This window comes from Lathamus discolor, chromosome Z (genome assembly GCF_037157495.1).
Source record: "Lathamus discolor isolate bLatDis1 chromosome Z, bLatDis1.hap1, whole genome shotgun sequence".
Taxonomy (NCBI): domain Eukaryota; kingdom Metazoa; phylum Chordata; class Aves; order Psittaciformes; family Psittacidae; genus Lathamus; species Lathamus discolor.
This window is the reverse complement of record NC_088909.1, coordinates 48774902-48799656: the sequence shown is the minus strand read 5'-3', so window position 1 is coordinate 48799656 and position 24755 is coordinate 48774902. Positions and strand designations below refer to the sequence as shown.

The window sequence follows — 24755 nt, the reverse complement described above, 5'->3', positions numbered from 1 at the left end:
CACAAGTAATGCTGAAGTCTGCACGAGAAACTGATTGAAAACTGAAAACTAATTATAGCGTGAAGATTAGTAACAAGTTATAATGTGCTTTCTGTGTAGCTGTGCTTTCTTGCAACTAGGAGACGCCTCAATCTTCCAGTCTTTTTACAGGTGAAGAGCTATGTAAATGGCAAGGTGCCCTGACAGGGTGGATTTGAAGACCCTCCTGCATCAGGACATGCAGGGTTCTCTGCTGTGGCACTTGTGCCCAACTTGACCTTGTGTTTTGACCTTTGGTGGTGGTGGTGGGGACAAACCAGCCTCCATTAATCCTACTGTTAAATTGTGTGTAAATCAACACCCATCCTAGACAGCTCTCGCTTCCTTTTTCCCAATGTCGTGAGGAAGGTGAAAAATCCGGCTGCCTACAGCTGATCCCAGGAAAACGTCCTCTTCGTTTCCCAAGTGTCGGAGAACCACATTTCCGTTTGCCAGACACTTCCTCCTGTCACATCCTGTGAACAGGCTGGGGCTGAGTCCCTCCACCTGTGCAGTAACGCGAGTTAAAAGGGGACATGTTCGGGAATGTTGTCTCTTGCAAGGGCTACGTACTCCGTTCCTACTTCAGGGGGATGCAGCGGCCGGGGGGACACGTTTGGCATCCCCCTCCCTTAGATCAGATCAGATCAGATCAGATCAGATCAGTTCAGCACAGCACAGCACAGAGCAGAACAGAACAGCCCAGACCGGCCCGGCCCGGGCCTGCCCGGGGTCAGCCACGCCGCTCCCCTCACCTCCAGCCCGCGGCAGCACCTCACGACGCTCGCTTGACGCGGAAGTCACATTCACCACCGTGCCCCGCACCGGTCCCAGCGACCGCCCCCCGCTCCCGGCCTGTGCAGACATGCGCGGGCAGGCCACGCCCCGCGGGCTGCGCCGCCACCGCCTCCTCGGCGCCCCGGGGACTAAGTAAGGCAGGGCGGCGGGGGCCGGGGCGGCCTCTCGTCATGAACCTGCACCAGGTGCTGACGGGGGCCGTGAACCCCGGCGACTACTGCTTCTCGGTGGGCAGCCTGCACGACCAGCCCTTCACGGTGAGTCCCCCCGCCGGGACGCGGGCGCCGAAAGCGGCTGCGTCAGGCGCGGCGGCTGCAGCCGGCGCCCGTGGAGCGTGGCGGCTTGGCTCCGGTACGGTCGCCGGGCGGTAGCGGCAGTGGCCGCCGCTGCGGGAGCGCTTCCCTGCGTCACACCTCCCCGGAGCTCGCTTGGGGCCGCAAGCAACTTTGCTGAGCGCGGCGGTGCGGGCCGTGCTGTGCCGTGCGGGGCGGCCTTGCTGCCTGGGCAGCGGTGAGGGGCGCGGGCAGGGCCCGGCCGTGCCGTGCCGCTCGCAGGTTCTTGCGAGCACGGGAACATGGTGGCTGTGATAAAAGATTACATAAACGCAGCCGGTACGGGCGGCTGCTGCTGCAGAGGGGGGTTTCAGGGCTTGCTTTCTGCAGGAGAGGTGACTGGTGTCCTGCCTGCGGCTAGCTGAAGGAGAGCTTCAAATACGTGTGTTACTTAGTGTGACGGGTTTAAAACCATTTCTGAACTCCCTGCCGATAGTTGTGTTTAAGAGGGAGAAGCTCCGCAGTATTTAGTAAGGCTAAAACCTTTTATTAGTGTTTGGTTTTCTCCCTTTCACTCTTGCTTTGTAAACAGACTTCTGTTGTGTTTTTCTTCCCATCCTCCCCCGAAATATACCTTTCCTGCCATCCTTTTTGGGCTGTAGAGGGATGAAATAAGGAACAGTGACTGTTTCTTACCTTACCTTTTCTCGTCGCCCCTAATTACAGCGTAGTGTGGTTTCGAGCTTGTTTGTGGAATGACAGAATGCAGGAGTTAAACTTCTATTTTCCTGTTCCATCTGGTGTACGCAGCTAAAATCAGGTGTCTACCTGCAGCTTCGCTCTGCGGCAGCAGCGCAGTGTCGATGGTGGAAGGTGGGGTACAGTCTGCGTTTACAGCGCAGCACCCTAGAGCTGCTTCCCCGGAGTTAGGCTGTTTCTGCAGCGTCCATCCGGCAACGTGCTTGCTTCCAACAGAGTGAATTGTGTGCCTAACTTCGTGTTGGAGGGTTTCTTAAACTACAGCAATTGGTTCTTCGGACTTCAGCTGTGCAAAACTTTCTGATTTTACATATCCAGAAATCTTAAAGGCCCACCAGTGGTGGGAAACCATTTGGGATGAGACAAGGAACTTTCCTTTAGTGAAGTGCTAGTACACTTTCAAACTATGTACTTGTAAGTTTTCTACTTTGATATAATCCTGTTTTGAGGGAAATAGCTTGAGTTACTAGTGTTGCTGAAGGGCTGTCTGCCTCTTATGGCCTTATTCAAAGTGTTAGAGCTCCCCAAAGGATAAGAAGAGTAAGAATCTCGCTTTGAGGAGAGTGATTGGAGTGCAGTTTTCAGTAACTGTTTCTGTGGTCTCTGTCTTGCAAGATGGGATAAATAGATGTAAATACAGTAACAATGTTTCCTATAGACACATTCATCTTCCTTTGTTTTGTCCTTTTTCCCAGGAGGAGGATTTAAAACTTATAACAAAAATATCCTCAACTGCTTCAGCTTTGGGTTGGATTTGGGTTGGTTTTTTTGCCCCCTTTTTTTTTCCTTTGTTTTTGTTTGTTTGGTTTTTGTTGTTGTTGTTGTTGCTGTTATTCATTTTACAGTGCCATGTTGAGCTCATGAGATTGCTTAGAGGATTAAGAAGGGAAGGTACAAAAGGCAATTTCTGTCATTTTGGAAAGAAATGGTGGTCTTAACCCTTAGAAAATCCTATAAGAAAAAAGGTCAATTGTTTTCCGGTATCTGAAGTCATGAATAAGCCTTAAGTACTGTTGGATGATATATTACAAATGGAAAAAAAAAAAACAAAACCAAAAAAAAGCCCAACAAACAAAACCATGTTTCACCAAACTTCTATGCTTCCAGTTTTTGTGGCTGAGAACTCATAGGAGTTGATATTTCAGGGTTATGTACTGTACAGGTGGGATGAGTTGTCTTTGTGTGACAAGAGAACTTGGTCTTTAATACCTAGATTTTTTTTTATTTTTTTTGTTTTTTGCTACAGTATGCTTCAGAATATTATCTGATATGCTGTACTGAATATTTAAGGTGAAAAGTTTTAAATGTTTGATTTTTAAGCTATAATCAACAGATTCTTCTCCTAAACTCAGAAAAATTGGAAGCAAAACTAGTAAAAAGTGCATGTACCCACTAAATTGCATGCACTTTTTTGAATACATTCTGTTTTAAGATGGTATTTGAGATACTTGCGCTAGTGGTATGCAGGTTTGTTGTTCTGGCCTTCTTTTTTTAGGATGTGAAGTGTCAAATGGAGCATGAGCTTCATTGGAGAGAACACTGATAAAAAGAGTGTTTGACGTGTGTTTTATTTATATATAGAAGAAGGCTCATGAGCGTTGAGATATCACAAGAAGCATGCCTGTTGTTTATCTGGCGACAGCAGGCGGTAATAGCGTGTGGTACACTGAATGAGAACTCAGCCCTCAGAAATCAGAATTCAAATGTTTGTTAAATCTGTATGCTTCTCCTGAAAGCTAATTGTTCTATTTACTCTGTGCTTGTCAGCAGTGGAATACATCCTTTATTTTGGGGTGGTTTTTCCAGGTCCAAAATATTTGAGTTTAATAAGTTCATGGAGGTCATCATGTAGGATACTGCAGTAGTAGTCGTTAGTGAAGCTATATTTAAGTTACTGGATAATGAGCACTGTTACCATTTTTGTGATTGCCTGGTTTTGTTCATTTTTGCTTGTTCACTTCTGCTTCTGCAATATTTATTCCTCCCCCCCCACCAAGTATCAGAAGAGGGGAAAAATAAAAAAATCACTGTGGGCAACTCTACAAGCACAAGGCCTGAGAGTGGTAATGGAAATCACAAAAGAGCAATGGTTTGTAGGGCTAAAAATTTGGGAAAGAAAGATAAATTGTGTGGTTTATTTGAATTCAATCAGAATCTTTTCTGCACAGATTTCCTGTGTGTGATTATTCTCATCCTGGACTTGAGACATGCTTTGTATGATTGATGAAGCTACAAGCTCCAAATGCTGAGTTGAAAATGACTTGGAGAACATGTTTTGGATAATTTGGTCAAGATCACACCAAATTTTCCAAAGGAATTAAGTTGTGATATAAAGATTTCCAGCTTTTTTTTTTTTTTAATAAATGAAAGTGTATTCTGTGGCTCAGAAAAATTGTTATCTGTCTGTCTAGAAAGCACTTAATATTTTCTTTGTATTTGAACTCCATCATAACTGTAGTGAACAAAATTAACTGGTCGTAAGAGTCACTCAAGAAGTTACACTGTGTTGTGATTGTCATTTAGAGAAGGGACGGAAACCTTCTAGATAACTTTTATTTTTATTCTTTTTTTGTCCATATTCCAGTTAACCTATTCTGAACTTAAAAACCTAATTCATTTCTTAACAGCATTTATCTAAAAAAAACTAATTCGAAACAAAAAACCCTCTTTGCACTTCAATGAGAAGTGGAGTTTCTGTGAGACTTGATTTTTGCATGCATGGCCTATGAATTTGCCACTTATAGAAGTACATTAGTTCAAGTACTTTTGATAGATAAAAAGCTTGGTTGTAGGGTTGGGGGGGGGGTATTTTATTTTTATTTTTTTGTTTTTCCTCCCAGGTGTGATGGAAGATTATTTCTTTAAATTTAATCTTTGTAATGAAAGATTTTAAAAAATAAGACATTTAAATATAATACTTGTATCAAAGCTTACACTAATCTAATAATGGGGGTGGAGATGAGATCATCCTAAAAAGATTAGTGCAAATTTATACCTGCATGGGTGAGACGTTTTTTGGGGTTTTTTTTGGTGGTGGGTTGTTTGTTTGCTTTTAAACTAGGGTAATTCAGATGTGGCTCAGGGTGACTATGTTTTTTGATTTTGACCGTTCTGTGCAAAGGAATAAAATACAGATGTTACTGCAGTATCACCTGCTTGATAGATTTATTTGCCTTTAAATTTTATCTTCACTTCTCTTAAAAATGACCTTTGTTGTGAATTTTTCTTAAAAGTGGAAGGAATGAGAAGGAGGGGAAAAATGGGAGAAGTGAGACACAAGGAAGTACTTTTCTCCCACCTGTGCCTATTTATGCTGCATATAAACAGTATTTAGTCATCACAGACTGGGAATGTATTATGTGTATGTGCTCAGTGCAGCAGAAGAAACAGGTACCTTATGTAATTAATGAGTTTTTTTCTGGTTTTCTAGTATTAAGTTTTTGTTCCTGTGCAATGCTTCTCCTTGGAATAGCTTGCTTTGTTTTTGTGTGCGTGGTTTATTTATTTTTTTTTTTGTGTGTGTGTTGTTTTGTTTGGGGTTCTTGTTTGTTTGGTTTTGGTCTTCAGTGGGAAATGACTGTTTTCTAAAGGTATAATCGTAGTTTAGGCTGGAAGGGACCCTCAGAGGTCATCTAGTCCAACCCCCCTGCAATGAGCAGGGACATTAAATGTTTTTTGATAAAATCTCTTTAGTTGGTCAATTTGATTGTGAGCTGTGGCATCCTGACCTTGGGACTTGCTTCATTTCATTTGCAAAGGACATAAGAACCCTTGAGACTCATCAGCCATAAAAATGGCATTGATGTGGCTTGAGAATTACCTTTGATACAGCAACAAAATCAACTGCAGAACAAAAGAAGCAAAAGATTGTGGGTCATTATATTGGAAAGCTTCCAGTATAGCTACAGCAGGGAGAGAGAGCACTCCAAATAAGTTCTTGTGGGCTGCTGTATGGTCCCTTAGTCTGCTTCCACTAGGAGATTCTGATTTACCTTGACCTCAGCACAGCATTCTAGGTTGGCTTTTTAGTCTGTATGTTCATCCCATATGTTTGCATGTGCTACTCCGTATATTACTTTATAAATTCATACATGCACGCACATGCTAGTGCATTCACCTGTGGATAATAGCTGATAATTCATGGCAATTGTGCACTTCATGTGAGAGATGCAGGTTAAATAAAGTTTGTGCAAGTTGTACAAGATAATGCGTCAGTGGTTATATAGCTGTAGCAGAAATTACAGCAAAAACTTTGTATGTCAGTACATAGAAGAAATCTATAGAGGGTAGATAACAGCAAAATAGTTGTTTTAGAGATGCTGTGCTATATAAGAGGTCAAGAGCTCTGCTCATTTGATTTTCTTCTGTTGAGAGCAGTGATTTGCCACTACCGTTCTTTGTTTTTAAGTTGTGTATTTCAGGCTTTCAGTTCAGAAATAAAATAGTTCATATAAATGTCTGTATTACTTTGTTAAAACTAACGTGGTTTTGAAGTACTATTATTGTAAAAAAATCTGTTAATCTTTGGAAAAGAAGTAGTATTTTAGAATTAAGAGCTGACATCTGATTAAAAGAATAGGTAGAAATTTTGTGGAAACAGTATTGTATGCAAAATGACATTTATTTTCACAGGCCTCATACATCTTTCACTTCCTAATTTCATGCTTGTTTTGCTATGTTAGCAGCTAGTGAAATCCATGTCCATGCAGCTTGAACTAGTTCAATCTTGTTTATTTGTGTACCAGAAGAACAAATCATTGTTTAATAAACATTCCAAGAGCATGATAATGTCGACATTACCTGCTTGTCCCCTTGTGCAAAGACAACTTTCTTGTAAATATTTTAGGGCATTCTTAAGGTGAAAGACTTTTATAGCTTGCTAAAATCAGACTTGGAGGCTCTGATTGCTTTAAAAAAGCATTGAGGTTCTATTAATTATTTCTTTTAATTACTATTATTTAGGAATTCTTTCCTAGTTGAAGTGTACAGCAGCATTTTGTGTCCCCCTTCCCATAACCCCCAAGGGCTGGGTAACGTAGACCCAAGTATGGATACAAGAAATGCTTATATTCTGAAATTGCTTTTTGCCCTATATGTTACAGAAAACTCGAATTACCTTTTGGCTTAGTTTCCTTAGCTTCTGTCAAAATGAAAACGAGTGACATATGACCAATTGTGGACAAGTCATGCAGTGAAAAGATAAAGTTGACTGATAGGCAGAACTGATTTTTGTTGTATCTAAGAAATGTTAGGATCTAGAAAGTGTCCTTTGTTCTGGAGTACTGACTTCCACTGTACTATGCTAAAATACCACATGATTTTCTGAGGTGGAAAAAACTAAATTTTTAGCTAATCCAGCAGCTAGTTTTGTGCTCTTGTTTTTGAGAAATATTTTTATAGGATACAGTTGCTTAGAAATCTCATGCAGAACTGGAGTCTGGGCTCTAGAGAGAGCATATGAAAATGTGACTTAGCTACACAAGAGATAGTCTAATGGATGAGTTGCAGGGGGACAGCAGAGAACCAAAACAAAGAGGCCTTAGGAAAAGGGGAACACTCAAGCTTCCCTCCTGAAGTGTCTGGTCAGTGGGAGGTGTAATGGGATTGGGATGGAAGGCAACAGTAGAAAATGGAGCTTTTTGCAGTTTCATATGCCAGACAGCCTAGTTACCTTCTATTCAGAAACTTGTGTTTGAAATACGTAGCTTCCTTCCCCTCTGCATCCCTTGCTGTTTGTCTTTGAAATTGTAATACTCCTGCAGGCAAACATTGGCTAAACCTCAAAAATAACTTCCAAGTCGTCATCCTTCTGCTTGGCTGTAGTTATATTTGGAAGCTCATTGAGAATGCCTTTCCCCCTCCCCTTTCTTCCCCTTTTTACCTCTCTGGGGACAGATCATCTCTGCAGTTTTAAGTGCTAGTCAGTGGTTTTGCAGCTTACTGAGGATTGTGAAATCAATGTGACCAAGGGTGACTTTTTTTTTTTTCAGGTAATGTTGAGAATTACCAGAATGAGAGGATGGAAAGACTATATTTTTCTTCCAGGAACAAGATTTTATAAGGACACTCCTTTTGTCATCACCCTGGTCTGGATTCTCACAAGTCTATTTATAATTGTTAGAACTGAGAGCTGCTAGGATGAGAAAATATTCCCCAACTTCAGAAAGTCTATCCCCAATTTGACAGTCTTCTTTTTTAAACACACAGCATATGAAGTTGAGCAAGAAATAAGTATTCAACATAAAGTAATAGCCATGTTTAAGCATAGCAAAAGGAAGGAGGAGCTATATAGCTCTTGAACAAGAGTTCTATTCATAAAGGGACATTTTTAGGAAACAGCAAATCTAGAATGTTTGTATACCTCTGAGCTACTGCTGTCCAGCACAGCCTGGGTTAGCAGGAGACAGTCTTCTGATACACCAGTTCTGATATACCAGTTTCTAGAGACTCCAACGTGTAGTGTTTGATTATTACTTTAGAGTTCTTCCAGTGCAAAATGCCAAGTGTTCTCAGGACTTTTTTATGTGTTGAACTCGTTTGAGTTCTTGATCACATTGAAATTGTTAATTTTTAACTTCAGGATCACTGCTAACAGTGTGTATTACTTTATATGCTAGTTCTTTCTCATTGTGATGGAAATATTGTAGTGTCGTGATGCTATGTACTCTCAGGCTTGCGTGTGAATTGAGAAGAGGAGAGAACCTGATGGGAGAAATTTAGTAAGTCTAAAGATCTGGTGAGGCCTACAGAGCCTCTGCAGGAGAGCAGGTGGGCTTCATACAGTCTTTGGCACTTCGGTCTTTTAAAGACATTTTTAGTAAAGCAAAGTTATCTCTTTAAAGTGAAATACTCCTTTTTTTTTTTTTTTCCTTCTTTTTTCTTTTTTTCCTTAAAACTGCCTCCGTATGGAACACTCAATTCCACAAGATGGCTGTGGGAAAAATTATACATATGGTACTTCTGAATAATCTTTGCCTGGTGGACTGTGGACTTAATCAGTGAGTCACCAGTTGAGATGGGTTTTAACTAAAGAAAAAAATGTTCTGTGAAGAACAGGTCCAGAGTTCGTGTTATTGTGAGACTAAAATAATCACTTTAACGTTTGAACAAAAGCAGTACTCAGTCTCCTCTTTTCAGATTAGTTTTAAATTGGACTGCTTTGGAACCTGCAATTAAGATGTCAATTCATAATAAATGCTGTTCTTTCAACAGTAGCAATTACACTGCTTGAACCACTTCTCGAAGCTGAAGAGGGGACAGAATGGGAAGGGGCTCAAAAACCTGAGCAATAATAAATGGTCATTAATAAATGAATGGTTATATTCAGTCTGCAAAAGCATTATAGACAGCATTTCTAATTACCAGGTTAGTTTAAGGACGGCTGGTGGTCTGTTCGTTGGAAAGCAAAAACTGAATATTGGCTGAGAATGGTAGTCAGAGTGTTCGGAGTAAGTCTGTTTTGTGAAATGTCTCTGAACCTTTTTGTGGGGAAAATTGTCTTTGGACCAAGATCACCGTGTTTTTTATTTAATTTATTTATTTTAATGTATGTAATTGTCTGGTAGTCTAGGTCAGTCTTGGTGAAAATACTCTTACACATGAAAGCATGATCATCCAATTTCAGTTCTGCAAGTCTAGCATTCCATTTTACTGCCTTTTTTCAATTCAAAAGTGTTTTTAGTTACTATACTAGAAATGGTAGGGTTAGCTGTAAGGCAGAATAATTTGTCAGTAAACAGAAATCTTCCATCTGCAGTTTTTGTGAGACTGTTCTGCTCTTGAATCTCTTGGCTAACTAAAATGGCATTTTTGGCCCTTTTATTGTTCTCTCACTGCAGGATACATGGACTATACCTTTTCAAACTTCTCCAATAAGCTGAAAGTAGCTAAAGTTTTACTTAATTCTTGTTTTTCTTTTTTAGGCATATGCATCAGGATGTGATATTGTGGTACTGGGGACTGACTTTGAAAGATTACAAATAATCCCTGGTGCAAAACATGGAAACATACAAGTGGGATGTGTGGACTGTTCAATGCAACAGGGGAAGGTACGTAGAGCAGCATTTCTAATAATGTTCTAGCAATGTCATGTTAAGCACCTTCTCAAGAGTGTAGATACTTGCAAGTTAAGGCAAATACACAGGAGTGAATAGTGAAATGCCGATTGCTTCATATCTTTGTGGTAAGCAGCACAGTGCATGTGAAATAGTAAGCATGGATAATAAGATTGTAGAAGATATGTAGGGCTGTACAGGAAGATAGAGATGTGCACAGGGCTGCAAAGAGGAGATATCAAGAATTTGGCTAAAAGACAAGTAAGGTGGAAGCAAAAGTAATTTTTTCACTAGAGCTTCATGGTACTGGGTGTATCATTGATGTGCTTTGACATGTTAGTGCCTGGCAGTAGAGAGTGCTTCCACAAAAATCACTTTTAGATCATCCAGAAAACTGACATCCTTAATAAAGGCTCTAAAATTGCTCTTTGACAGGGTTTTGCTTCCTTGATTTCTCAGCTTTTCTTTTTGTTACATAGGAAAACTGGATCAGAAATGTATTTTAGACACTATTAGGATTCAAGTTCTTTTTACAGAGGTCTTTGATAATAGTTCTGTCGCAGTAGGAAATATATAACCAGGTGGCTTTGTCCATTAGGATGTTACAGTGTGATTAAGCTGTTCAATTCAGTAGAAACTGTGTCTGGGTAGATAAGAGGGTTTTTTTAACCTTGTTGCTTTCTTTAAGCTTGTTCTAGTGGGGCGATCATGTGAGCCTTCTGCACATCAGTACAGGCCTTATGAGTTGAGAGCTTTGGTTACATTTTGGTGTCCATGTTGAGACAAGATGTCTGCATGGAAGCTAGTTCATAGTTAACATGTGAAGTCTGTGATGATGATCCTCAGCCACTCTATGTTCCTGCGTTTTAATGTTTCAGTGGTGAGCTCTTGCAGTGATAGTGAAGAACATAAATGAAAATGAGGAAATGTTCTCTTCTGTGTTTCTGGTACCTCTTAGCCATAAAGACTGCATGTCTTGCTCCATTGGCAGCTGTTAAGTGGAAAGTGTTTTTTTAATTCACTGGCTGTATAATAACAGATGGCTACATGAACATGCAGATCATGTTAATCTTTTAAAATTTTTCTGCAAATTTGTGAGGTCATCTTGCCTGCACAATACCGGTTCTGTATGTATTTAAATAACAACACTATCCTTGAGCTGTAAACACATGGGAATATATCAGACTATGAAGCTTACTGAACTTCAGATTTTTTCAGTTGCTTAATTAGACCTGTGGGGTCAGTTTGATTCTGCAAGTTGTTTGCTGTTAGCAATTAAACTAGATGTATTTGCAGAGTGATGAAAATAGTAAGCAGTGAATGTCTAGGAATCTGCTTCTTGACTGGACCAATCAATACATTTCTAGCTCACTGCTGCAAGGGTGGAATTTTTTCTTGCAGCTGCTTCATCTATATTTACACAGATTTCTCTTTAGTTTATATTCAGATTATTCTTTGTTGTTCAAAATCTACAGGAAGAAGCAAAATAAGATACAAATAATGCATCTTATTTAGTTTGCAATTTTGAATCTTTCTGGAAAGTGTCCAGTTACAGTTTCTAGTTTACGAATTATGTACCCTTTTAATTTTTACCTTTATGGAGAGCTGCTATCAAGCATTTTCTCCATGACAGCTGGGCTTATTCTCTTTGAATGATCTCCATTCTTCCTTCAGATGACAGAATTGGTTCGTAAAAGAGTCATTTTCTAGTTACGAAAGTAAGGCATTGAAATTTTTCTTCATTCTTGACCACTGAATCTAATTTCAGTTTTTTGGGAAGCTAGTGCTTTGTGAAGCTACTATGAAGTAACAGCAGCTTAGAAGTTCATGTATGACCCATCTCTGCCCTGTCTTTGAAGGGTAGGGGACAAATGGCGCCGTCTTTTTCTCTTACCAGTCTGTTTTTTGAGATAAACTTAATCATCTGTCTCCAAAAAGGAGATGAGGGGGAAAAAATGGATGAAAACTTTTAATCATCCCAAGAATGCATGTATGAATATATTTATACTTACATGGGTTTATATGTGTATGCATATGAATTTTTTTAAAAGTGTCCCATAGATTTGCAAGGACTAGTTTCACAAACAGGTCCATTTAATCTTAGGCCACTGAATCCAGTCTCTTGCTTCTGGTTTTAGGCAGCTTTGTAATGAAAACTTCTTTGTAAGTGGGTACAGTACTTGGTCTCCTCCCACAGAGTGTAAGCTACAAGCCTCTTTGTGCTTCCTCTACTGAACATAAGAACTAAGGTCAAAATTTTTAATCATAACCTGACAAAACTTTAATTGTTTTCATGGTATGGTTTGGCTTGTAGAAATAGCTAAGGGGTACCAGAATGTTGTCCTTCAGATAACTTGAAATGTTTAATATAAGTTGATTGTATTTGACTGGTGACAGCAGTGTTACTATGTATATAAAGCCTTTTCTTTATGGAACAAACTGTTTTACTAATGTCAAAGGAAAATGTAGGTATTAATTAAAAATTCCATGCTAATAGGATACCTGTATAAAGTTGGTACGTAAAACCAGTAAGCTTGCTAAATAATTCATTTTTAAATAAAGACATGTTTTTTTGTTTGTTTTTATTTCCTCAGAACTGCTAATTATTTTGAGTACGAAAGCTCAGCTTTGAATCCAGGCTTTAAAATTTAATTAACTGTTTTACAGGAGATTTTTTTTTTATTGTGTGTTTCAGGGGTTTTGTTTGTTTTTCTTTGGGTTTTCTTTCTTTTCTGTGTGGTGTGTTGTAGTTAGTGTTGGGTTTTTGTTGTTTGTTTTTTTAGTACACAGTCTGTAGGTTCTTTTCAAAGGAACGGTGATTGATTTTTCCACTGTTCAGTAGTGAGTAATAATGTAACTTAGTATGAGTTACAGATATTTTGATGAATGAGAAATTTTGAGGGTTTCTGCACAATATTGGGGCCTAGTGGGGAAAAACATAAGTGTATCAAGAAATGGTTTGGATTATACTAAAACTTTATGAAATAAGAACCTGAAGCTGCTAGTTATGTTCCTGGTTTGGACAGAGTGGTAAGGGTGGACAATATTGTTGCCCCTAGGACTCATACAGTGGTGCAAGAATTAGTCATTAAATAGTTTGGGTTGGAAGGGACCTTTAAAAATGATCTAATCCCACCCTGCCATAAATCATGTTGCTTAAAGCCCCATTCGACCTGACCTCAAACACTGCCGGGTTTGGGGCAGCCACAGCTTCACTGGGCAACCTGCTGCAGGTAGTTTGGGAATTTCTTCAACACACAAATTTGCATTATTCTTTTTGGCAGCATGCTGCTCAATGAGGACTGTCTTGAATGACTGTATCATTGTGGAAGCCTGTGGAAACATTCAGGGGGTAGCTGATGCTCTGGACAGTACTTGTTTAGCACTTTGCCAGGCTAATGTTAGTTTGTGTTAAAAACCCACCTAACAATAAAAACTGAAGAACTGTCCATGCTTGGAAGAAAGGAAAAAGCTAATCAATATGAGTTTACATAAACTCCTTGCTATTAGGATGTGGAACAGAATTATCAGAAAAGTAAGTGAGGTAGTTAAAGAGAATTAGAGAGGGCAAGTATTAGTCTGAGATGTAAAGTAAAAGTTTCTTCAGGCATTTTGCAATTCTGACAAAATTACTCTTGGCATTTTTGGGCCATGCTGGTGTTTAGGTTGTTACTGTGATAGAAATCTATTTAACTATAACTTTTAATGCAGAGGATTTCTCTTGAAGCTACAAATCTATGGATTTTAGGATCTGTATGGATCTGTACATTTATACAGATCATGTACATCTGTAGTTAATGGATCCATAAATAATAACAACTTAGATATGACAGTATTGTGGTCTTTAAGATTCACTTGGATTGTTTTGACCTTTCTTTTAAGTGTGTTTTTTATACAGATCTTGAGATAAAATACTTTTAATTTTCTCTTAATGCAGCTTTTGGGTGGCTGATACCGCTGGTGGAATAAGACTTTGAAATACCAATTAAAGCTGACCATGCTGCAACGTTTTTTGAAGTATTTTGCGTTGGCATTCAGTAGTTCTCCAGTTTTGCAGCTCTCTGCATTGGGTATTTAGCTTGCATAGCTTGAGTCTTTTGAATTAACTTTTTATAATGTAGCATGTTCTCAGGCCAGAGAACAAAAGTACCCTAAATCAATGTTGATTCTTGAGAATGTGAACTTTGCAAACTCCTTTGATTGTTTACCTAATTAAATGTAGAAATAATGTTGATAGTAGATCTAACTTTGAAAAAGTAGAATGAAAAGTGCTCATAGCCACTCTCAGTAGTTCATCAGAACTAATGTGTAAATAAAGAATTGTGTTTTTATCACTAATACAAGGGAGTATGGATGTGAGCTTCAGATATATTTAAAAGGAGGATTAAGAGTAGAATCAACAATTTGCAGTACTTTCTTGTTTGTTCTATGGTTTATTTTTGCTCTGTTTGTATTTATACATATAAATATGAATTTGCTTTAGATTGCAGCTTCTTACGGAGAACTGATTTGTATCTTTGAGCCAGTTAGCCTCGTGAAGCAAAACAGTGGTCATCATAATGTAAGTAATTCATCACTTATTAATTAATTTACTTAGTTATGAAGCCTTATTTTTTCTGGTTTACTTTAAAGTTGAAGATTCATTTGGCATCATCTAATGCTAGAATAAAATTGAAAGGTAAGGTGGGCCTTGGAAAGTAGAAGTTATAGGAGTGAGACAGAGACACGTTATTTGAAATGTTCTTTAAAGAAATAGATTTTGCTGTAATACTTCATATTAGTGATTTGTCTAACCCTATAATTCATAACTGAAATATTCCAGAGCCCAAAAAGATGGGCACTTTTTGAACCATCCTGTGTAGCCTGTTGTGTTTTATATTCCTTATTTTAACTTTGGTTTATGAAACTGCGTGATTTTGGTCAAATCTGTAAAAGTTTCAAAAATTCTAGTTTGGTTTTTTTTTTTTAATATCTGACCAAACACGTGCTTATACTTCAGTATTATAATAATGAATGAGAATAGTGTTTTTTCTCTTGATTGTACAGCTTAGTCGGTGACAGTAGTTTAGTAAATTAGTGGCCAGAATCTTGATTTCTGGCTAATAGTTTGATTTAAAGCAAATTATTTAACCATGCTGCTTACAGGGAAAGGATTACTCTAATAATTAGAAGTGTTGGAGTCTAATTAAAGTCAGTTTGATGGTAGGAGAGCTTTGATGATACTTGACCCCTTCACGTGTTTGGTGTCTCCTTTTGTACTAGTAAATTGTTTATGCAGCCTTATAGTGGATTCCCTTCTCTATAGTAACCAGTCATAGTTCAGTTGTATGGTTCCTGGTGTACCTGTAAACCAGTGGTATTTTGTATATTAATCAAATACCTGGTATTGAATATATGTAATTTATACTACTGGAAAGCAGTGGAATAAAATAATGGTTAAATGGGACAACCTATGCTCATATGAAATTTTCAGAAGTACTGTTCTCTCTTTTTATCATTGGAGCCACTGAATCCATGCTGAATGATTTTCTCTACTGGTAAACTACACTTATCTTTGAACTTTGATGTTAGTGTAGTAACCGTAAGCAGTAGAGGAAGCACTCTCCACCCATTATTTGCTTTTAAATATTTATAATTGAAGAAGTACTCTGTTACTTCATTCTCACAGTTAACCTCTATGTGATAATTTCCAACAGATTTAGACTGTTGTAAGATTGTCTCTGTCTTCCAATTATTAGAATGTTCAGGATCTTATCTGGAGGTAGTTATTACTGTTTTCTACTAAACTTCTGAAAGATTTAGTTGTTATATTTTAACTTTTACCTCTCTTGGTTTGATATGTTTGGAGTGGGGGATGATTACTTTAAAAATGTCTGTATCTGTGAACTAAGAAAAAACCATTTTGTCTCTTTGTATTATTTCCAGTAATGATTTCAGTTTCTCGTATAATTCAAGACATCAAATCTTTGCAATCTAATTTTTATTAGATAATCAGTAATTTATTTTAAACACATACTTGCTAAAAATTGGAGGATGCAGTGGAGATGTACTTTTGCTATTATAAAAAGGGAAGGGAAGGAAGTGTTTTCATATTAATGTTTGTGAATGCTTAACATTTCAGATGTTACATTATCAGTGGCAGAAGAATGCTCAAATCTTACTGGAAGCCATAGCACATAATCTAACGTGGGATCCCACAGGTGAGACTTGAATAAAAGAAACATGTACTTGATATAGCAACTAATTTTTTATTTAAATATCAGTGTCTTTTTTTGCATAAGTAAAGATTGGTGTTCTCTAATTCTAAGACAAAAAAGTTGAGTGAAATCTACCTTTTGTTTTTTGTTATAGGAAAGCCAAATATTAGATGCTTCTGTAAGGTGTTGATTATCCTAATCTCATCAGTATCTAGTGTTTAAAAGCATTGTTTAAGTAGTGAAGTATTTTTTGTGAAAGAATGATGTCTACGGTAGTTCTAGGTGTTTCATACAGAGAATAGCTACTTTGAAAATTTACTTAATTTTCACATTTTGAACTGTAGGTACTCAAATCAAAATCTCTTACGTGAGAATATGTTCTTGCAAGGTTGAACCATTCTATATTGGTTAGAGGAATGTGTAAAAGGCACACTGCTATTATAGTAACTTTACTGTACAAAAGATATTAATATCCGGTGTGGTTTGTTCTGCAGTTTCAGCTTTGAAAAACTGCTTGTATTCCTCTTCCTTCACAGAAGTCTATATTTTGCTACTTATCTTGAAGTTACATTGTTAAAAACATTTCATTTAGGCACTCGCCTTTTGACTGGTTCCAGTTGTCTTCAGCTTTGGTCCAATGTTCCTTTGGAAAACCCTTCTGACAATGACAATACTGAAAGAACAGATATTGGACTTGGTGAATGGAGGTGTATCTGGCAGTGCAAGTAAGCAACTTCTTTAAAGACATGTAATTCCTTTTCTTCTTCCTGATTTGTGCCTTTCAGATGAAATATTTAATGTTGTTCGCTTGAATTCCTTTGTATACTCTTACTTAATATATATTATTGATAGTGATAAACTTGAATCATATTGCCCTTGAATACATAATATTTCTTTCCTTTCAACTGGTTTTGGGAGTAGTTCATGTTCGTAGGCAGTTCTTCAGTTACACTGAAACAGTAGTAAAATACTGAGGGAAAGCTATTATTGTCCCCTTAGGCTTTGTTGCTTGCACAAGATGTAAAGTGAAAGCTGCATATTTCAAAATGATTATGCTTGCAGGACTGATTAAAAGAAACTTCCTTCTATGTCCAGTGTAATGCACCTTTCTCACATCTCTTTCCTCTTACATACATATTTTACTTTTTCTGTGTTTATCCTGGATATTTGGAACTGTTGTGCAAAGATGGGTACACTCTGCTTTACTGCACCTTTGAGTGCTCTTCTTGTATGCATGTTGATTTTGTGTCTTTGTGTCTGTGTATTAGTATATTCAGAAGAGTTTTAATTTAGTACTTTATAAGAATTTAAATCACTGTCCTTCCTGCCATAGGAGGACTTTAGTAATACATCAGGTGCGCTGTTCACTTCAGATCACTGTACTTTATGGCAGTCTGAAAGAAATCTCCCAGTGTGGCTGGCTGGGGAGGGATCCTTGCTTGAAATTATTCTTTATGAAGCACTTAGCACTGGTCAGGCAGTTGTCTGGATGTACCTAAAAAAAATTAAGCAAAAAAAAAAAAAAACCCCACCCCCAAAAAACCTACCCCTCCTCCCCCCCCCCCCCCCCCAAAAAAAAAGAAAACAAAAAAAAAAACCAACCACAAAATCCAGAACACCTCTTTGTAATCTTTTGGTTGTTGCTTTTTATGTGTACACTAACATTTACCAAGGATGTTTTAAATCCCAAGATCATCCAAATGACAACTGAAAAGATCTCCTTTGAGTACAGTAAACTTTCTAAGTAAAAGAAGTTGAAGACTTACTCAGTTTGAGCCACCTTTGGACTGTCATCTTTTAGCCTAATAAGAGGAGGAGTCAGCCTGTAGATAGAGTGCAATGAGAATCTGGCACTGTGATAGCAGTGGTCAGGATCATACAGATACGGCTTTTCCTCTGTCCCTTCAATAATATGTTTTGCATCTGTATCATAAACCTTATGGAAGGCTTCATAGCTCTCTGCCTATTTCCATCTCTTAAACTCTTTTACAGAGGAAAGAGGACTGAGTGTTTTATATTTTGAATTAGTAGTTCTTGTAAAGGGTCGACAGCACTTGCTTTGTCTGTTTATGTCTGTATGTCTTCTGGCACTTGTAGTTTGGTTACATTTAGAATGGGTTTTTCTTAAGGAAGAGTTTCCAAGATTGTGATTTTGCAGTACTAGCCTTTGCCGGAATTAACTTGTGATATCTGAAGGAGGCATTCCCAAATGTCTTCACATTGGCTTTATTAGGAGGATCTTACTTAAAGTTAGCTGGAAATTTACTTTGTTGCATAGCTTTTGTAATTGACTTCCTGCTGTTACAGCACGTGCTAAATACATCATGCTCTTCAATGACCTGATGGCTTAATTATTCCTGAAAATTAGGCCTTACATGATAACACGTTTAATGAATTCAGGATGAAAATGTACACTTCATTTGTGCTACGCAATTAAATTTTTGTATGTTCTTGCTGCCATTAATGAGCTTGTCAATTAAGCAATAGCTCAGTGCTTCAAAACCTGTAAAAGGATGTAATTTATTGTACTTCCAAGAAAAGTAAAACACAACAAAAATGAACCACATACTTAGCTGAGATTATTTTGATGTGGTATCTTTACTAGTATGACCATTTATGTAAAAATTACTTTCAGATACTTCTAACTACATTATTATTTTTACACCTGTTTGTCTTCTTGAGTTAGAACTTTAAGAAGTATGAGAAACTGAGGTATTTTTCAAATGACTTGGAGGATAATATGGGACGACAGAAGTCACTTTGAAATCCAAACAATTGTGAAGTGGAATTAAAGAACATTTCTGTGCACAGTGTAATCTGTTAGCAGCAATTTTTCTCTTATGATGTTTTGGAATATGGGATATTGTGGTGTCTTTAGCGACAGCTTTCTAGTTTTTACTTTTTTCTGGTGACCACAGCCATATTTTGCACACAGGTTTATCTTCTAGTCCTTCTGGAATTTGTTAATGGATATGTTAATGTCCTTTGTTAATATAAGAATTAAAACTCTTTCATGAGTTCAAGAGGGAAAAATTGTTTAGATTTCTGAAAAAGTTCTTAAAACTTATTTTCTATTTTTAATTCTTTATTTCATAGAACTGCTTCTCAAGTTTGTTTAATGAAATTCTCACCAGATGGGGAGTTTTTTGCTACTGCTGGAAAGGTAAGCATTTTCTTCTAATTGTTTTGTACTAATTCAGGTGAGTTATTAAAGCAAACAGATAAAACCACTTTCTTTTTTCCTATCTTTTTAATGAATTTATATATATATGTGTGTGTATATTTATTTTTTTTTTCTTCAGTATTTCCAGTAATCCCTCTATGCATCTTTACGTTTTGGGGAAAAAGAATCTGTGGGAAAGGTAGCTCAGGGGTGACACGACCCAATAAATATTCAGTACTGGTTAAAAATGGCTATTTTAAAGCAGCTAGTACCAAACTATAAGACATAAGAAAGGGAAGAGTTTTGTGAATGAGGGAGATAAGTGGATGAGATCCCTGCTGGATATCTTTCTAGTGAGGAAATATATTTGGTATTTCACTATTGCAACATTGTTAATCAAAATTAGGTCTTTACTGTGTGTAAATCTGTGTGTCTGTTTGTGCACATAGAAGAGAATTCACATTCCTCTTCATAGGTGTATTTGTGGCCAATGTTATGGATTAGTTTTATTAAAAGAGAGAAGTGTTTTGTCATTGTTGGTGATATATACTATGTATTTTACTTTTTTTTTTAGTCAGTCTGAGTTGATATTTATTTTAAAACTCAAGTTTTAAAGGATTTTAATGTCATAATATGATTAAATAATGGAAAAAGTTAATCTGTAAATAACTTCTGTGGGTTAATAGACTTGCAGAGTTTTTGACTGGAATGCATTATGTTCTATTTTGTTTTCTTACACTATAAGCTCATGCAAAGCACAATTACTATATAAGTAGGAATAAGTAGAAAGAATTACTAAGTAGGAAATTAATGATGAATTTTTTTACTCTAAATGAGTAACTTAATTACATGCCTGCAGAATCTTTAAAATGCATCTTTTTTCAATTTTTTTGGTCAGCAAAATGACTCTTTCCCCCCCCCCCAGCAGGGTCATGTTAAACATACCCAGGTCAATACAATATTTCAGTACCATTCATATTTAATAGTTTGATCAACAGCCTGCAAATCTAGATTAATTTATCTAGTGCTTAAACACATAAGGATAAGGACACTAGAAATGGGATTTTTTCAGCTTATGTACATGCATGGTTATGAAAAGCAGGCTGAGTAGTACTGAGCTTGATTTTTTGAGATGTCATCTTTGACCTTTATATTCTTAAACACTTAAATATTGTATACGTAGGTTTTGGTGGCTTTCTGTCAAAGTACAATTAGTTGAATTAGCACTGGGATACTAGTCAAGCCAGTACAGCCTGCATTTTTGTGGTTAAAACTGGCAGCTAATCAGAAGAAGCAAAATCAAATCCAAGTTAGTAATGACAAGAGATATTAAAATTAAGCTCTGCTACTGTATTTTGTTTAAGATCAAGTTTTGAAGTTCTACATAGGAATTGACTTCTTGTCATGAGAAAAGTAGTTTACATAGAAGAAAAACAAAACCACAGGAGATGTACCCAGCAATACCTGAAGTGCATCCTATTCTTATGCAAGGTAGTCTTACTTACTGTCTTTTTCTTTCCCAGGATGATTGTCTTGTGAAGGTATGGTACAATACAGACAGCTGGCGATCAGCCATAGCACCACCTGGTGCAAGTCCAGGAAAACAAGCAAAAGAAGTTGATTTTTCATTTGTTTATTTGGCTCATCCTCGATCAGTAAATGCATTTTCATGGAGGAAGACCAGTAAATTCATGCCACGGTCAGTAGTTCCAAGAGCCTGATTCTGTGTACAGTCAATGGTCACACAAGTTATATGTGTGGCTTACTTCAGTTGATAATTGAGTTTGCATAGTTTTAGGTTGGTTGTGTGTTTGTATAATTCCGGCACGCTGAAGTTCTTGAGAACATCGTAAGCACTCTCTTGCCTGGGAAGGAACTGGAAAGATAGAGTCCCACAGACTGGTGTAGAGATTGGAGTAGATATAAAACTGGCTCTTGCAAAATTATCTCTTTGCATCTTTTTCATTGCACTTAAGTGACTATTCATGCATTTTGATCCCATCTTGTTCATGACTTTCTGTCCTAATGGAGTCAGAACAGTTCAAAAGTCCTGTCACTTTACATCATCTTTGTCAAACATTGAGATATTTCTGTGTCTTCTTATTTATTTCTCTGCCTAGTACAAAATCAGTCCTTGGTCAGAAACAGTATCTGGAACTTGAATTAAAGTGATCATTTGGAACTGATATTTTCAGTTTCATTTCTGCCCTTCCCGCTGCCCCAACAATTCCTAGATTATCTGTCTCATACTGTTTTCACCAGTAATTGTAATCACAAACAAAGTTGCATTAGGAATATTGTGCCCTGCAACCACCCATCCTTTTGCCGTATTGTTTGATATAGTAGTGATTTGAATTCTGTATACCTTTTGTGTGTTTGACCAAATGGAGAAAAGTTTTAAATTTGGCTGTTGTATTTCTAATATTACCTTGGTTTCTCCATTTTGGATATATAATTTCTAAATTCTGTATAGGTGTAAGATCTTGGGGGGGAATCGAGAACAGGAATCCAGAATACAAATAGCTTTTTATGTGAAGACTTTCAAAAAGAACAGCATACATTCTGCTATTCCAGCTTTGACTAATTCTGTAAATTGAAATCCATGATTTGATGTAGCACAGTTGTGTAATGAAGTTTGAGGTAATTTATATTCAGATACTTGAATAAGTATGAAAGCCTTTTGTACATAATTTGTTTTCTGAAGAATGTATTGTTGAGTTTTTCTTTCCTTAATATCTTTAAGTTACTTGGTGCAATTCTGAAAGCTGGTAATGAAAAACTGTTTGGAACTGTTGCTTTATTTTGATGCTATGTGATAGTAAGCAGCTTCTTCACACCTTAAATTTTCTTTCATTAGTGGTGCTGTCTGCAATGTACTTCTGACTTGCTGTAAGGATAATGTTTGTCGTATCTGGGCAGAGACTTTGTTACCCAATGACAGTCTGTTGAATGGTGGAGGATACAACAATTGGAGTGAAGCAGCAAACTTCACAAGTAACTTCAAGAGAAATACTTCAAGTAAGGAAAAAGTGCAAAATGCCTTAGAGGTAAGAAGTGAAATTGAATTATGAGAATACATACATGCAATTCTACAGCAACATGCAATTTTAGCCAGGATTGTAATTAGTAACTTGCATGGAGCATAAGCTGAAATCTTTTATACCATAGACATGCTTAGCATGTTACAAAGCAGTGAGTTTAATCAAAATCTTCCTTTGGAAGGTTAAACTGGCAGCTATTCTACTGAGTTTTCAGATAGGAAGACACACTGCTCTTGCATCCCTGCTGCCCATTTTGCCCTTGTGACTGAAGCAAAGTGCTTTGCAATATCTAGTTCAAAGTGCTTTGCAGTTATCTAGTTCAAAGAGCTAGGAACACTCTGGAGCATATGCTATGGGTTACTTGAAACCTACTAATGATGCTGCCTTAAAATGTAAGTTAGGGGCTCATTTGCTACCTCAGAACATGTCACAACTTCAGTCTTCTGCAACTAGAAGAACAGATAAGATGGAGGGAAGACAGCCTCTGTTGCCATACTGCTGTAGTCCTCAAGCAGAGTAGACTGCTCACAAGCTGTATTTAAGACAAATGATCTTCATTAGTTAATGTTTTCTAACCAATGGGAAGCAGGGGGAAGGTGAAGCATTAGTGGTATCCTACAAAGCTGTGTAGAGAGGATGTGAACATTGTGCTTGTATCTTAATGCAGTGATGTATTCAGCATGCTCAGGGTGCTTTCTTAGCGTATGTGGTATAGATTTAAATATATGAAAGGTTGAAAGGCACAGTGCAGCAAAGAAAAATAGTCAAAGGAAGGAGGGGAAAGGAAGTTGGAGACAGTTCTGTGTTCCGTTGAAAATAAGAGATCAGAACTAATAATTACAGAAAAAATTAGGAAAAACTTTTTCACATGAGTGTGCTGTGGTAAGATGCAAATGATAGCAAGTGAAAAGGAATGCCAAGATTGTAATACATCTCTAATACAAATTGTGGACCTTCTTGTGCCTTTTGATACCTGTATAGATAACTACAGCACAACGGGCTTGAGCTGTGCTGTGTGTGGAGAGAGACTTTTCAATACTGGGATAGTCAGTCTTAAAAATGGAGTATTATTTTTTCTTTGTACATATGTGTTTGCATACAGGGAGGAAGAACTTAAAACTCAGTGGGCCCTTATGATGGGAGTGGAAATACTGATGTAACTGGATCCAGAGTACTGATCCAGTTTTTTAGTCTTTGAAGTGGGGTTCCTTAGATTTGCTGCTTTGTTTGTTCAGAATCTTAAATAAGCATGTTTATGGAACACAGTAGTATTTTCTGTTTAAGTATAAAAACTGTATGAATATCGTTTGCTCACTGAAATAATGAAACGATTACTATGTCAAGGGACTGTATAGGTCTTCATAAATGAATCTGAAGGCACTAATATCTCTACTGCAGATACAACCTGAACAGTGTGATTTTTGCTAGAAACACCATTGATGCTTTGAAGTAGCTTTTAAAATGGGGAAAAAATAAAATCATTAGTACTTAGAAAACTACTTGCATCCGAAATCTGCTTTTTCTTTTTGAAAGGAATTTGTAATGACATCTTATTCTTCATGCAGTTAAACCTGAAGCACTTCCGACGAGGAAGGAGGAGGACAGGTGCTGTTGTAGCACATACTGGATGTGCTCCACATCAGCGAGATGCCCATGAAGTTCACAGGAACATCCTTCCTCATGCAAATGCACTTTGTCATTTCCATATTGCTGCCAGTATCAATCCAGCCACAGGTAAGCAATGTGGTAAATCCTTGATAAAGGATGAGCTACTGTTTCTACTAGGTCTGTGTTGTCTGTGTAAGCTCAATGGGCTCAGATGTATTTGTACTGTATTTACATGATCATGCAAAATTACTAGCATGTTGATTAAATTTAATGCATGAAAGGACCTTCTACAGTAATGAAGTGATTTAAATAGATTTCTTCTACAGTAATCCTGTCTTTCATTTTTGCTCATCTTTAAACTGAGATTCACAGTGGTCTGAGATGCAGAAGGCTAAACATCTTTGTAACTGGAGTTACAAATTTACTAGGAATTGTGTGTCATAGTAGGAGCACACTGATAAATCAAAAATTTCCATGTTTCTTAAAATGAGTACCTGATCCAAAGTGTCTGAAGTAACCTTACATCCCTGTGCTTCTGTTCTGTGTCTGAGCCAAGCAAAACATGCCTTCATCTTGTCTTCCATAAACTGTAATATTTTCTTGCACTCAAGGAATAGGTTGATAGGCATTAAGGAATATCCCTCTAGTCACTAATATTTCTGTCATGATCATTTGGGTATGCTGAAAATGAAGTGCATGTCTGCTTATTGAAAAACTGAGCAAAATGCAATATTGAATGGCCTTTTGTTAAGTTTTTACTGTTGTGATTTTTTTGTGTCTAGACTTAATGAACAAATGTGATGAAACCCTTTTCTTAAACTAGTCGAACTCTGTCTTACAGTACT

General features: G+C 37.4%; 1 protein-coding gene across 5 annotated transcripts in view; it reads left to right on the top strand.

Moving 5' to 3' along the window:
• Window positions 1-944: 944 nt before the first annotated feature.
• DMXL1 (Dmx like 1) overlaps window positions 945-24755 on the top strand; it is a 77875-nt gene continuing 54064 nt past the window's right edge. For 4 of the 5 annotated variants that reach the window (XM_065661172.1, XM_065661171.1, XM_065661175.1 and 1 more), the window contains exons 1-9: window positions 945-1073; window positions 9770-9895; window positions 14385-14462; window positions 16023-16101; window positions 16691-16823; window positions 19195-19261; window positions 20785-20960; window positions 22119-22308; window positions 23868-24036. In XM_065661172.1, coding sequence (XP_065517244.1) covers window positions 987-1073; window positions 9770-9895; window positions 14385-14462; window positions 16023-16101; window positions 16691-16823; window positions 19195-19261; window positions 20785-20960; window positions 22119-22308; window positions 23868-24036 — 1105 coding nt within the window. In that variant the 5' untranslated portion in view covers window positions 945-986. Of the gene's footprint in view, window positions 1074-9769; window positions 9896-14384; window positions 14463-16022; window positions 16102-16690; window positions 16824-19194; window positions 19262-20784; window positions 20961-22118; window positions 22309-23867; window positions 24037-24755 lie in introns of those variants that run through there. The other variant, XM_065661173.1, reaches the window with a different exon arrangement.